This window comes from Populus alba, chromosome 18 (genome assembly GCF_005239225.2).
Source record: "Populus alba chromosome 18, ASM523922v2, whole genome shotgun sequence".
NCBI lineage: Eukaryota > Viridiplantae > Streptophyta > Magnoliopsida > Malpighiales > Salicaceae > Populus > Populus alba.
This window is the reverse complement of record NC_133301.1, coordinates 9,425,950-9,440,339: the sequence shown is the minus strand read 5'-3', so window position 1 is coordinate 9,440,339 and position 14,390 is coordinate 9,425,950. Positions and strand designations below refer to the sequence as shown.

The following is a 14,390-nucleotide window of genomic DNA, read 5'->3' as shown; positions in this document are numbered from 1 at the left end:
TGCTTGTTGTCCTCGGCCTCCTCTGGTGGTGCTTCTACCACCTCTTCCTCTGAAGCTTGTATTCCAAGATCCTCTTCCTTGGAATCTCTGAAATCCTCCTCTGAATTGTTGACTTCCTGCTTGAGTGGTATATCCACCACTTGTTGAAGTCTCCCCTTGCTCATATCTGTCTTTGAGAGACAGCTTCGCTTGTAAGGCATGCTCAATTGCCTTATCTCCATTTCGCTTTACAATCTTCTGCTCATGAGCTTGCAAAGAACTCATAAGCTCATCAACCGTCAACTTGTCCACATCTTTGGACTCTTCAATTGCGACAACAACAAAATCGAATTTTGGATCTAGGGATCTCAAAATTTTTTCAGTAATTCGAGCATCGATGATGGCTTCTCCATTTCTCCTCATCTGGTTGACTATCACCATAATCCTTGTGTGATAATCAGAAATAGACTCCGAGGACTTCATTTGCAATAACTCAAATTCACCTCGCAAAGATTGAAGACGAATCTTCTTGATTCTGTCAGCACCTTTGTATTTCTGTTGGAGAGCCTCCCATATATCATGTGATGTTTCAGCGGAAGCTATGATCTCGAATGTATCTTCATCAAGACCTTGGTAGATGATGGTCTTGGCTTTGTTGTCCTTCTTTCTGTTGACTTTCAAGGCTTGTTTCTGTGCCTCTTGTAAAGCATCTTCTCTTTCTTTGGACTCTGGTTCATCATAACCAGTTTGTACAATATCCAAACACTCTTGTGACCTAAGAAATGCCTTCAATCTGATGCACCAACTATCATAGTTGTCTTTGGTCAGCTTTGGAATGAGTGTATGTGTACCTTCTGTAGTCATTTTGCTCTTTTAATGACTATATTGCCTTCTGGAAGCCGAATTTGACCAAACGGACACTGTAGATCGATCCGGAATGGTCCAAATAGTCGGGAACCGGTCTGACTTTGTTAAACTCGGGTCAGAAAATGGGTGAACCGGTCACAAAACCAATTCTGTACGGCGGGCGGTTCACTGGGTTGAACCGGGAATATTCTGGGGAATATTCGGGAAATATTCTGGGGAATATTCCTTCGGCTCGGCTAAGGCTTGAAAGTGGCTCGGCTCGGCGCGAGGTACGGCTCGGCTTGTGGCTCGGCTGGACTCGGCGTATACGGCGCGGCGCGGCTCAAATATGGCGCGCGTGTGGCTCAGTCGTCTTCAACCTCGGGGCGCGTGGGATGCGCGTGGGAGATCTGGCTGAATATTCAGGCGGCGCGTGTGGGCTACCCCGAACTCCGATTTGGCTGATTTTTGCGGCAGTGAGTTCGTCTTGATGAGCTCTACACTTTGGAATGATCAAAACTTGTTTTTGACAATTTTGAAAATTCGGATATACCCCAAAACTCTTCTGTTTTCCGATGAACGGGGCTCTGATACCAATTGTTGGTGGGAGAAACCACTGGTGGTGGCTTTGAAACACTCAGAGGGGATAAAACACACTGTTTTATTACACAAAACCGAAGCTTACAATTAAACACAAAAGCTTAACAATACACGCCCTCTCTCTCTCTATTCTCTTACTAGTGTTCCTCTCAATTCTCTCCACACAAATAAACATAACTGAGCACTCTATTTATACATAAATTCAGAATACGAAAATCTACTGTTCCAGGTGTGAAGGCGGCTGTTGACCGGCGGTGTGAAGGCGGCTGGCGGCTGCGGCTGGTGGCTGGCGGCTGGTCGGTGGTCGGTGGCTGGTGGCTGGTTGCCTTCCTTGACTGGAACCTTCTAAATTGAGTTTAATTATTCAACAGCCTGCACTATCTCAGAACGGCAATACATTGCAGCCAAGTGCAAAGGTGTATTTCCATCGTAATCTTTCTCATTTGTAAGTGCTTCCAGATCTAGATTTCTCAATATTTCATCCACTATTTTCATCTGTCCACTCTCCGCTGCAACATGAAGAATATTCTGTCCTTTTTCGTTGAGAAAATCCATTGGATCGAGCCAATAAGTAAGTAGTTCGCGTACTACTTCAAGATGGCCCTTCTGGCATGCAACATGGATGGGTAAGTTGCCTTCGTCGTTTCTTTGTGAAGCGGCAACAGGACATCGACTAACCAGGACTCTTGCTCCAGAAAGGAAGCCCATGGATGCTGCAAGATGAAGGAGATTTCCCCCTTTTTTGTCCTTGAGAAGCATTATATCCGGCTTGCCTTCCGCTGCTAGTTTTTCTAGTGCACCATAATTTTAAAATTAGATAATCAATACAAAAAACACAAAATGCATGGAAATAACTTGAATTTTATTCTTTACATAAAATGAAATCATGAAGAATCAGTTTTAATGAGACCAATAATTAAAAGTGTAACATGTTATTTTTCACGTCGAAATGATGAGAACATGTGATTACCTAAATTTCCTTCCGGCATAGCTTCTATAAAAGAAGCAATCATCTCCTCGTCGCAACTCTCTACTGCCAAGTACAAGGGAGACTTGTCTTCCTTGTTCTTGAGGTAGGAAACTTCTAGGTCTTCATAAAGGAGGAAACAGGCCACCTCTCGGCAACCCTTGATGACTGCATCATGCAAAGGGGTGTTTCCTTTATTATTCTTCATCCTCAGCAAGCTAGCAAGTTCACGTGTTCTATGATGAATTTTCACATGCTTGACGATATTTTGAATTGTGTCAAACCGCCCAGCCCTGGCAGCCAGATGAAGCGCATTATCACCCAGGAAATTTTTCCTGGTGATTAGGAGGGGGAAGTGATGACACAGTAGCTGTATCACACCTTCGCCTCCATTGCTTGCTGCCACATGAAGCAGTGAATTTCCAGAGGCAGCAACATGTTTGAAAATGATATCGAGCACTTCCTTTGATGAAACATGTTCCAGTTTATCGGACAAGAGACCAAACAAGGCATTGAAGTTGTCTTCCTTTGCATAGGTATAAACCTCCTTCTGCAGTATTTTATTTGGCTCAGAAAAACCATAATCTGCAATCGGAACTGGGAATTTAACTGCCTTCCATCGTTCAAGCTCCTCATGTACTGGTCTCGGCATATCTAATTTTAATTGCATAGAGAGTTGCAACGTGATGGAAGATTGTATGATGTCGGTTGAGTGCTCGATCTCTTCTTGAGTGACTTAACTTTGCTGCGGTTGTATCAGTGGTAAATTGGTAATTACATGTCTTGTTATTTGGCCAAGCAAACTAAAGAATTCATAGAAAACATGAATGCAAGAGATTTGCTAATTAAAGTATTAGTGAGAGAAAACGTACATTAGCTACATGAAATATATCAAATTAATTTAAGTTTTATTAGCGCAAACATGAAACAACTGATGCCAGTTTGTTAAGAATTTCAATAGAATCTTCAAAAATAATTCTCATAATATCAAAGAGAAAATAATACATATATTTAACCTAGTTTAGCCAATTACCTATTCCACAGGCACGCAAGTATCGTGCGTGTACAGTGATGAGTTAATTAAAATCCAAAGTGCACAGTGCACAGTGTACAGTGATGAGTTAATTAAAATCCAAAGTGCACAGTTTTAAGTGAATTGAAATTGTAAGACCGGGGAAGAGAAGAGACTTACCTCTGTAGTTCTGGAGATGAAGATGTGATGGAGGACTGGTCGACTAGTTACTTTCTTCCTCTGCTTTCACCTCTGTTCTTGCTTTTCTCTGATCGGTTTCTTCCTGTCCGTCCCCTGTTCTGCGTGTGTTTCGTTCTCCTGTGGCCTTCTGTTTTTGCTCGTCTTCTCTGTATTATCTCTGTTCTTGCGTCTGTGTTTTTGTTTGTGGTCTTTGGCCCAGTGTTCTCTGTGTATTATCTATGTCTCCTCTATGTCCGGTCGTCTCTGTTTTTCCTGGGTTTTTTTCGTTCGTTCGTCCTCTCTGCGTTTGCTTTTTATTTCCCCAGTTCGTTCCCCTGTTGTGTTCTGTGTGTTTCGTTCCCCTGTTGTGTTCTGTTCGTGGATTTTCTGTTCTTTTCGTTCTCTCCGTTCGTCCTCTTGTTCTCTCGGTTTGCTCTCTGTCCTCTGGTCTTCCTCCTCTTCGTCCCTAGTTCGTCCTTCCCCTTGATGTGATGATTGATATTTCACAAAAAAAACATGAGATACAAAAATAAATAAAGATATCAAATAAACAGGTCCCTTGATGTGCTAAAGACCTGATGAGCGGGTCTGCAATCCCGCACTTTAGAAAACATAAATTAATATTATCTTTTATATTATATAAAAGTTGGGTAATGGTAAATTTCTTTTCATTTGATGTTGGGTTTAATATTTTTATTAAAGCATGTTTGGTTTTTTATTTTAAAAATGCTTTGAAAAAAAAATTAATTTTTTTAAATTTTTTTTTTACTTCAAATTAATATTTTTTTATTTTTTTTATTTTAAAAAAATATATATTTGAGATTGGATTTGTCTGCACAACCACGTTAAAAAAATATATATTAAGTAAGGTCCTACTCAGCAAGACCCATTTGAGTTGGGTGTTGCCACCAAAAAAAATCAAAATAACTTTAGGTGCAGCCGCTGCTGGATCCATGAGCCTTGCTTCCTGTTACGAGTAGGACCCACCAGCATGGGTCCTCTCCCTAGCGGGACATATCAACGTTAGGTCCTGCTAGACCCATTAGAGTTGGGTACTGCCCCAGCAAAACCCGAGACTATAATTTTTTTTCTTTTTCATACAATAAAGAAAAAATAAATAGATGGGATTTTTTTTCGTTTGAGGTTGGGTTGAATTTCATTATTGAAGCATGCTTGTTTTTGCTTTTCAAAAATGCTTTTATTTCTCAAAAATTTTATTTTTTTCTTTATTTCAAATTAAGATTTTAATTTTTTTTTCCTCTTGATTTACCATTAAAAAAAAATTATAATTCTAATATTGTCATATTAAAGTTGATAGAGCTCCAAATAAAATATTTTTTCACATAATATACTTTACATAAGAGAATTTTTTTAACAATAAAATCCATTAAAAAACAATTCATAAATAATATAATCTAATATTATTTTGGGCCAACGTTGTTAGGTCGTTATGCCAACCATGACCTAGTGATGTACAATTCCCACCGAGCAGTGAAAGAGTCGTGTGGGCTGCCTTGAAATACAATTTTCACTGAGCGGCAGATAAAATCCTTTACAGACGACTTAAATACGCGATGGGGTTGAGCCCTGCCACCCTACTGGACCTAATGCTACTAGAACCCATCAGTGTTGGGTCTTCCTCCTAGCACGACCCATCAATAATTGTTTTTCAATTTATTTTTTTATTTCATGTAGTGCTTTTTCCATACAATAAAAAGAAAAAAAAATTGAAAGCGATGATGGGTGAGCTCAGAATGGGGAATAAGAGATAGGGGTATAACACCGGTCATCTCTCTCATTGGGATTGGAAACCATATCAGCCCCTTCCCTCACACCTGCGGCCAAAGACAGATAGAACCGCACTAGAAAAGGCGTGTTGGAGAAAAATAAAAAGAAGACATCCAATGCTTCTGTCCATGGTTGTTAAAATCGCGATTCAAGTCGTAAAATCGTACATTTTTACGAGTTAATATAGACTTTACGTGCTATATCGTTCATAAAACTCAGAAATGAGCAAAATCTGGTTTTAAACAGTTAAAATCGTTAAAATCGAATGAAATCGCATAAAATCGCGATTTCACCACCGATTGAACGAGTTTGCCCGCAGGAAATTTTAATTCAATGTTTCTGCCACGTGTCGCCCTCCTATTGGCTCTAACAGATCGAAGGCTCTCTTCTCTTCTCTTCACCGAAATCAGTCTTCTCTCTTCTCTTCTCTTCTCTACACGGTCGCAGATTGGAAGTAGCAGTTCTAGGAAGGCGGCGAAGATCCCTATCCGGGCTAATGGTGCAGATGCATGTAATGTTATGTCTGACTCGACCATTGATCCAGAGTCACCTGTGAAAGCCGGAAGAACCAGGGTGCCCTTGTGGCTGGAAGGATTTAAGAGGAGTCATGTGGTTTCAGTTTCTGGGATACCTGAGTTTTCGTACAAGTATGTTTTTCTCTAATCTGTTTCGGTGATGACCTATCTATTAATTTTGAATGAAATTACTTTGTGGTTATACATATGATAGAGTGATGAGGCTGATTGCAATTGAGTGACCTAATCATAATTGTTATGATGTTAGAGTTTGTTTTCTGCGTATTGGCTCCAGCACATGTAGAAGGTCATGTGCTGCTTGGAACAGATAAACTGAAGGGAACAAATTTGGTGTCTTCCCAGGAACTTTTTCAGGCTTGAAAGGTTGATTCAAAGAACATCGACTTCCATCCAGCTGCTTCCATGGTGCTGGTTCAATTGGCAGCCTTGAAATGGGTTTCATGACCAAATCTGGATTCTTCCACCGGGGTGATATTGGATCTTTCACCGAGTTTCTCTGAGACTTCAGAATATGGATTGGTCGGTTTGGATCGTTTGTTTTCAATGATTTCGAGAAGGAATCATCATGTTCCACCAATGAGTTCTTGATCAAACCTGGCTGACTATGACTGGTGAACGCAGAATCTAGCAATCCTTCCAAGCCCATCAGCTTGGCTACCATACTGGGAGGCCGTTTCTGAGTTTTCAGTGATTGCTGCAAAGTAAAGATGTTTTCATTTGAGTTGCTGATGCTTTCTAGATCTTTTGGAAGGTAATTTGATCTAGAATCAATGTTGGATCCACTCACTGAAATTACTCTACTATCCAGTGAAAGTCTTGGAAGCTCTTTTAGTTTTGGGGTGGACTTGATGGTATCTCGAGATTCAAATGACAAATGATTGATCCCCCACCCATCACAGGAAAACCGAGCAGCATCTTTTGGAATTGTATGCCAAGATCCATCTTTTGATTCATATGATGATCTTGGATGCTCTTTAGTTTCATTATAATACCAAGGTGCTTCATGAAGTTTAGCAAGAACTTTAAGAGACTCCTTGAGATCGACAGGAGGAGCATTTTTCTTTCCTTTGTTACCAACTCTATAAGATCCATCTGCAGATTTGGAGGCCTGTAATGCCCTTGGGGAATCTTTATGCTTCACTATATGGCTCATTGCTTCTTCTTTAGCTGTAGTTTTGAAGGCTTAAATATGTATGAATTTTTATTTGAAACATATTTTTTAAGGTGCTTGAACTATGTATGAATTTTTATTTGAAACATGAATTTTTTTTAATGTATTTTAAAATTTTGATTTTTTTACGATTTTACGATCCGTTTTTACGATCCGAGTTTGTGTAAGGCTTTTAGTGCCTTGTTAAAATCACGATTTTAACAACCTTGCTTCTGTCATCGAAAAAGGTTAGGCCACTATAATAGCAGTGGGAGGATTTCTCGAATGTGGGTGCGGGATGGATGGAAATTGTCCCTTTTGAGAAAGGTCGAATCTAAAAATAATAATAATAATAATAATAATTGATGAGTTTTTTTTATATTGTTTAAAAGTTAAGTGATTTTAATTTTTTTTATTTGAGGTTTTGTTGAATTTTTTTATTAAAAAATTTGACATTGAGTCCTGCCATACAATAAGACATATTTGTTTTTACGTTTCAAAAATTTTTGCTCTAACATTATCATATTAAAGTTGATGGAGCTCTCAATAAATTTTTGATTCACATCATATATGTCGCACGTGTGCGGCGGCGCGGCGATCGTCCACCCTCAAGGAAAAATCGGAAAATTTATTCCTGGAAAATAAGGAGAGAGACAAGGAATTCTTGTCTCTACAAGTGAAAAAATTGGAATGGGAGTCGCCACCTAGTATTCTGGTTACTAGGAACCTTAACTGGTCTTTAGAGATCGGGTACGGAGACTGGTTGCGTAAAGGGAAGGTATTAGCACCCCAACTACGCCCTACCTAAGGTAGGCTGCATTGTTTTAAATGTCTGATAAAATCTAAAATCATGTTGTGGTTTTTGAATTGTTGGTTCGTTTACGGTTTAAGAAAAGTCCTCCTGTAAGGAGATCCTTATCTTTATCGGGTAAAAAAACTAAATATTCAAAGTTGTCAAAAGAAAATATCTTTTTAATATCAGGAATACGATTTACGTATAAATTCATAATCCTTGATACTGAAATCAAACAAAATAATATTTTTGTTGTTTTTGAGATTTTGGCCAATGTTCTCTTGACTTTAATAAACTGGTTATTAAAGCCAAAATGCATGCTAAAATATATTTTTTTTTTTGACATGAAAAATACGATATGATGTTTTAGATTTGAGACACTTGGCCGTATGCACAAAAACATTTTTTTTTTTATCTTTTTTTCAATTTTTTTATTTTTGGAAGTTTTTGCCGAAAACCGGGTATTTTAATACCGGATTTGTATAAAAATATTGTCCGATATTAATCAAAATGACATAAAAACTACGCGAAAAAATTATAAAATGCTGAAACAAATATTTTTTATTTTTTATTTTATGCATGTATGAACAGTACGCGGGACGAAAACCGGGTATTTTAATACCGAATTTATATTTTTACGATGTAAAATACAGACCGATATTAAGCAAAATTGATAAAAACATGTGCTGGAAAAATTGTAAAAATTCTATATAAAAAAAAAATTGAAATGGATTGAAATGGGCCGGACCCGGCCCATTTCAGTGGGCTGGGCCAACCCGGCCCATTACCAAATGGGCTGGTTACTGTGCCTAAGCACAGTAACCAGCCCTCTTCAGCTGCAGAACATGAATTAATTCACGTTCTGCATGCAAACGAGGGAGGCAGCAAACGGAGAAAGCGACAGGGCGGTGAGAGATTACCTGCGGTGACGTCGTGGCGGTGCTGCTGGCGGAGTAGGCACGGTGGCGATAGTGGCGGAGGCCGGCGGTGGTTCTCTCTCTCTCTCTCTCCTCTGTTGTTTTTGCTCTTTTCTGCTTCTTCTTCTTTTCGGTTTTTTTTCTATTCCTCTCTCTCTAGTCTCTTCTCCTCTCTCGTTTCTGTCCTCTCTCCTCTTCTCCCGTCCTCTCCTCCTTTCTTCTCTTCTGTTTTTCTCTTTTTTTCTCTTCCGTCCTCCCCTGTTTTTATAGGCAAAAACAGGGGGGAGGACGTCATGGTGGTGGCCGTTGTGCTGCCGCCCGTCCAACACCCGTCCAACACGTGGAAAGTGGTCGGCAAGTCGGCATCTTTTTGCAAAAAAAACGGGAAAGAAATTAGGCGAAAAGGGGAAGAAAAAATCTTCTTCTTCCCCTGCCTCGCGTGTCCAGGGGAAGAAGAAGAGCTACAGTGCCGTCAAAACAGCACCGTTTTGGGCTTCTGTGTTTTTTTTTTTTTTTTTTTTTTTGCAACAGTGAATGAAACGGCGCCGTTTTGGTCAAAACGTGTCGTTTCATTTAAAAGAAAAAGGCACCAAAACGCGTCAGATTTCAAAGAAGGCCCTCAATTTGCGCGCGTTTTACAAGTTCGTCCTTGGTCTCGGATTTCTTCAATTTAGTCCCTAATTGACCATTAAACTTCAATATTTATGCAATTAAGCTCCTGATTTGACCAAATAAACTTCAAAAAATTATAATTTGACTCCAGAACTTCAATTTCTTTCAATTAAAACCCAAATTAACTTAAAAATCAATTTTTCTTGCAATTAAAACCTCTATAAATTCAATTAAACCTTCAATAAAATTTAATTGAGTCCATAAACTTCAAATTTTGCATTTTTCTTCCTCAAATTGAATTTTCTTTATCATTGGGGCTCTCATCAGTCAATGATATACTGTCAAAAATTAAATTATTATTTTTTTTAACATCGTCAATCAATTTTTGAGCATTTTTAGGGCGCTCTGATATTTTTTCACTGTTATATTTTTTTATAATGTATTTTTTTGATTTTTTTGTATTTTATTATTTTTTATGTGAGGACCCAAAAATGGGTTACAACAATATATTTTATATATTTGTAATATCTAAGAGAATTTTTGAACAATAAAATCCATTAAAAAATAATTTATAAATATTATAATATAATATTATTTTCGGTAATAGAAGATATTATAATTTTATAACATTAGTATATGAGATTCAAAGTTTTATCAATGTTTTATTGTCGTTATATTTTTTATTCAGTAGTTTTGAATTATATGTATTATTAAATACATAAATAAATTATGTGTTGGGTCCTGCTCCTAGCAGGACCCATTAGAGTTAGGTATTGTTGAAGACAGGATCCAAAATGGTTTTAGATTCGGCTGCACAACATGACCCAATAAGTTTTGGGACCCAAAAGCACTAGGTCCGGATCCAAATCTCTTGGGTTTTGCATAAGGATCCAAGACGTTTATTATAATTAAAAGTATTAATATCAAAAATATTCTTATTTGTGTTATAAAAGATTATTATTTTTATTATAATTAATATTATTAATATAATAATTAATAAATTAAAAATATTGTTATTTTTTTATTATAATTAACATTATTGATATTAAAAATATTATTATTTGTATTAAAAATATATTATTATTATTTCTCTTGGGTCATCCGTCAGGACTTGTTAGCCTTGGATCCTGCGTTAGGACTCGATTCTCGAGGGTCCGGCGTAGATATCCAAGGTTAAACGATCTTGTATCAGAACCTCATTCTCTTAGGTCAAGTGTCGAGATCCATTTCTCTTGGATCCAACATAAGAACTCGTTTCTATTGGGTCTAGCATCAGGACCCAAGGTTCTTGGGTCTTAGGTTTTTTGTGTTATAAATATTATTATTTTTATAATAATTAAAAGTATTAATATAAAAAATAGTATTATTTGTGATATAAATAATATTTTTTATTATAATTAAAAAATTTAAATATTAAAAATAATATTATTTGTATTATAAGAACTTGAATCAGACGAGTTTAATAATATTATTATATTCATTAGTATTATTAAATTTGTAATAAATATTATTACTATAAAAAACATATAATTGATTTAAAAGAAAAAATCAACTATTATTATTATTAATTGGGGTGAGGCATCTCCTTCCAGACCCAAAAAACTTGGGGCTGGAAAGAGGTGCCTCACCCAAAGAGATTGAGTGTGGCTAGAGCGCAGACCCAAATCCATTGGGTCTTGTAGCCCCGCCTAACCCAAGAGTATTGGTCATTGTCAGGACCCAAGGCTAATGGGTCCTATGTGGACACAAAGCTAATGGGTCCTGAGCCAGGACACAATGCTCTTGGGTTCGGCGTAAGGATCAAAGGCTAATGAGTTTTGCATCGGGACCAAATGGTCTTAGGTTTCTAAATATAATTATTTGTATTAGAAATATTATTAGTTATATTATAATTAAAAGTATTAATATCAAAAATATTATTATTTATGTTATAAATATTATTATTTTTATTATAATTAATATTATCAATAAAATAATTAATAAATTTGAAAAATATTATTATCAATATTGAAAAACATCCATAGATTTGATTTGAAGTGTAAAATAAAAAAAATTATTATGATTATCATCATCATCAATAAATTTTAAAAAACTATTATTCCTATCAAGAAAAAGCCATAAATGTTTTTTGAAGGATTAAAAAAAAATAAAAATTTTGACAAACAAGTTAAATACTATTATTAATATTATAAATATTATTGTTGAGTTTGGCGTTGCAACCAGACTCAATATTTTTTGGTCCGACGTTGCTGCTAGATCCAATGCTTTTAAATCTTAGATTTTGATTATATAACTTTTTTGAAAATAAAAAATAAACTCGCAGTTTTGATATATGGCATGCATATATTTAAAGAAGAAAAAGTAACTTCTTTCATGTCCAAATTACACCACCGACTCACCATATAGTTGGAAGCAAGCATTAATGACTCTCATGACTTTATATTATAATTAGGACTTTAAAAAGACTTCAAGACACGCCATCTTTAATGGATGCTTCTATCATTTAAAAGTAACTTCAATCAATTATAAAAACCTATCACGTCATATGATTACTCATCACATCATCTTCTTTATTCTTTACATCCTACACACATATAAAATATAACCTCGAAGGCTATATTCATCCTAATTTAAGTATTGCATACTCCTGGAAGCCCAATAGTAGATTTATGTTATAGGTGCTCTTTATTTCCAACTGCAACGGTCTCGATCTCCCAATCCAACGCGCACCCTTGAAAAGTACTCAATTCAGTAGGGTTTGCTTAAAACCTAGTTAATGGTTTAATCACCGTATGAACCATCATAGATATCGCATTCGATATCGTGATGAACTTTTAAAAATTTAATGAAAAAATAAAAATTTAACATCTAAAAAGATCTAGTTTAAAAAGTTGTTATATAATATTATGATTACTAGAAATTCTAATTAGTTAGAATAGATTCTATGATTTGAAACTAATTATAAAAAAGAAAAGATATTATCATATCTTAAGTGTCCTATCTGAAATAAACTGTACTATTATTTTTGTTTTAAATTATTAAGGTTTTATTATACTATGTTATCAAATATACAGTGAAATACCCTAAAACAAAATACGAGGGTTCTACACATAAATTCAAAAAATTCCACGACTTGTTTTTTGAATTTTCTAATATAAAAAGGGACTTGTTATATCAAAACAAAAATATAGGGAATTAGGTTAACTAGGCCTGAGATCCAAACCCATATTTTTGCTTTTTTTTTTTGGTCCAGTTACGCCAGTGACCTAGTTGGGCACTAGGCACGCAAGTATCATACGTGTACAGTGATCGGTTAATTAAAATCCAAAGTGCACCGTGTTAAGTGAATTGAAATTGTAAGACCGGGGAAGAGAAGAGACTTACCTGGTAGTTCTGGAGATGAAGAGGTGAGTGACGACTGGTCGACTAGTTACTTTCTTCCTCTGCTTTCACCTCTGTTCTTGCTTTTCTCTTTGCCCAGGAATCAGTGTTTTTTATATAGAGTTGTTATAAACTGTGAATGTTTTTGTCTGTATCGCGAATTACTGTAGAAATGTTTTTCTCGTGTATTGTACTGTTTTGGGTTTGATAACTGCTAAAAGCACTGTAGTTAGGGAGACATAATGATAGTTGTACAGAATACAGCTGGCTGCAGATATCTACTGCTCGGCACGATCCAGATAAGAAACAGCTGGCGTTAGGGCCAGTCAGCAAGCTCATTAGTACCAGACTACAAACACTTGTTGTTGGGTTCATACCCTAAGCAGCTAGATAAACTCGCACGCCTTGCTGTAGACATGATACGCGGGTCTGTAGACCAACATGCATACTGTAAAATAGAAAATTAATTAATGTTATTTTTTTATATTATATAAAAGTTGAATGGGATGATTTTTATTTATTTCAGGTTGGAATTGAATTTTTTTAATAAATCCTGTTTGGTTTTACTTTTTAAAAATGATTTAAATTTTTGTAAAAAGTTTTTTATTGTTTTTTTACTTTAAATTAATATTTTTACATTTTTTTAATTTTATTTTAAAATATATTAAAATCAGGTCTAGCCGCGCAGGATTAAAATATCTTTGACTTCAACTGCACAATAAAATCTAATAATTGTTTTTGAAGGATTAAAAAAAAAAAATTTTAAGAAACAAATTAAATATTATTAATAATATTATAAATATTATTGTTGGATTTGGTGTTGCAGCTAAACTCAACGTTGAAATTAAATTCAATGCTATTGGATATTAAATTTTTATATAATAAATCTATGATATAACATATATCACCTAACTAAGTATATAGTATACAGTAAATATCACATGCATATATTTAAAAGAAATCAAGATGTTTAAGTTGCTAGTGTCTAAACTCCTGCTCTAAATAGAAAAAAGTAACTTCTTTCATGTCCAAATTACACCAGCGACTCACCATATAGCTGGAAGCACATTAATTACTCTCATGACTTTATATTATAAATACTAATGAAATATCAAGCAGGGGGGGTTTAACTAATTCAACTAATATATTAATATCAAGTAAGGGGGGTTAGTCTACAGTCTACACATATATAAAATAATATTTCATTGTTATTTAACCGATTAGAATAAAATATAACCTCGAAGGCTACATTCATCCTGATGTAAGTATTGCATACTCCTTGAAGCCCAATAGTAGATTTATGTTATTGGTGCTCTTGATCTCCAACTGCAACGGTCTCGATCTCCCAGTCCCCAACTGCTCTTGTTCGTCCTCAGTTCGTTCCTCCTGGTGTGTTCTGTGTGTTTCGTTCCCCTGCTGTGTTCTGTTCGTGGGCTTTCTCTGTTCTTTTCGTTCTCTTCGTTCGTCCTCTGTTTCTCTCGGTTTGCTCTCAGTCCCCTGGTCTTCCTCCTGGAGGCCTCTGGCTTCATAGCCAGAGAATGACATACGTTTCAGTAATGTATTGCATCCTGGGCAGCTGAGGCGTTGAGGAAGATGAAAAGCTCGTCTGGAAACGGCGCTGTTGCTTTT

The 14,390-nt window shown here is 36.0% G+C and overlaps 1 protein-coding gene and 1 long non-coding RNA gene across 3 annotated transcripts; one reads left to right on the top strand and one right to left on the bottom strand.

The window, feature by feature from the left end:
• Window positions 1-1,422: 1,422 nt before the first annotated feature.
• Window positions 1,423-4,076, bottom strand: LOC140954929 (protein ACCELERATED CELL DEATH 6-like). 2 transcript variants are annotated; one of them, XM_073406087.1, is made up of 3 exons: window positions 3,585-4,076; window positions 2,396-3,137; window positions 1,423-2,216 (listed from the first exon to the last, which is right to left on the bottom strand). In XM_073406087.1, exons 2-3 carry the CDS (start codon window positions 3,060-3,062, stop codon window positions 1,786-1,788), a joined length of 1,098 nt encoding a protein of 365 aa, XP_073262188.1. In that variant the 5' UTR covers window positions 3,063-3,137; window positions 3,585-4,076; the 3' UTR covers window positions 1,423-1,785. The 2 variants fall into 2 exon arrangements, with proteins under 2 accessions (XP_073262188.1, XP_073262189.1); XM_073406088.1 differs by lacking the exon at window positions 3,585-4,076 and having other exon boundaries at window positions 2,396-3,560.
• Window positions 4,077-5,729: 1,653 nt separating this feature from the next.
• LOC118050675 (uncharacterized) lies at window positions 5,730-7,203 on the top strand. Its single transcript, XR_012168582.1, has 2 exons — window positions 5,730-6,019; window positions 6,156-7,203. It is a non-coding gene; the product is annotated as an uncharacterized lncRNA (long non-coding RNA).
• Window positions 7,204-14,390: the final 7,187 nt, after the last annotated feature.

What these genes read in the sequence shown, in the direction of transcription:
- LOC140954929 (XM_073406087.1), bottom strand. Translation starts at nt 3,062, where the DNA reads ATGCAATTAAAATTAGATATGCCGAGACCAGTACATGAGGAGCTTGAA. An exon ending in TATGCCGGAAGGAAATTTAG is followed by an intron (nt 2,217 to 2,395) that starts GTAATCACATGT and finishes ATGGTGCACTAG; the next exon opens with AAAAACTAGCAGCGGAAGGC.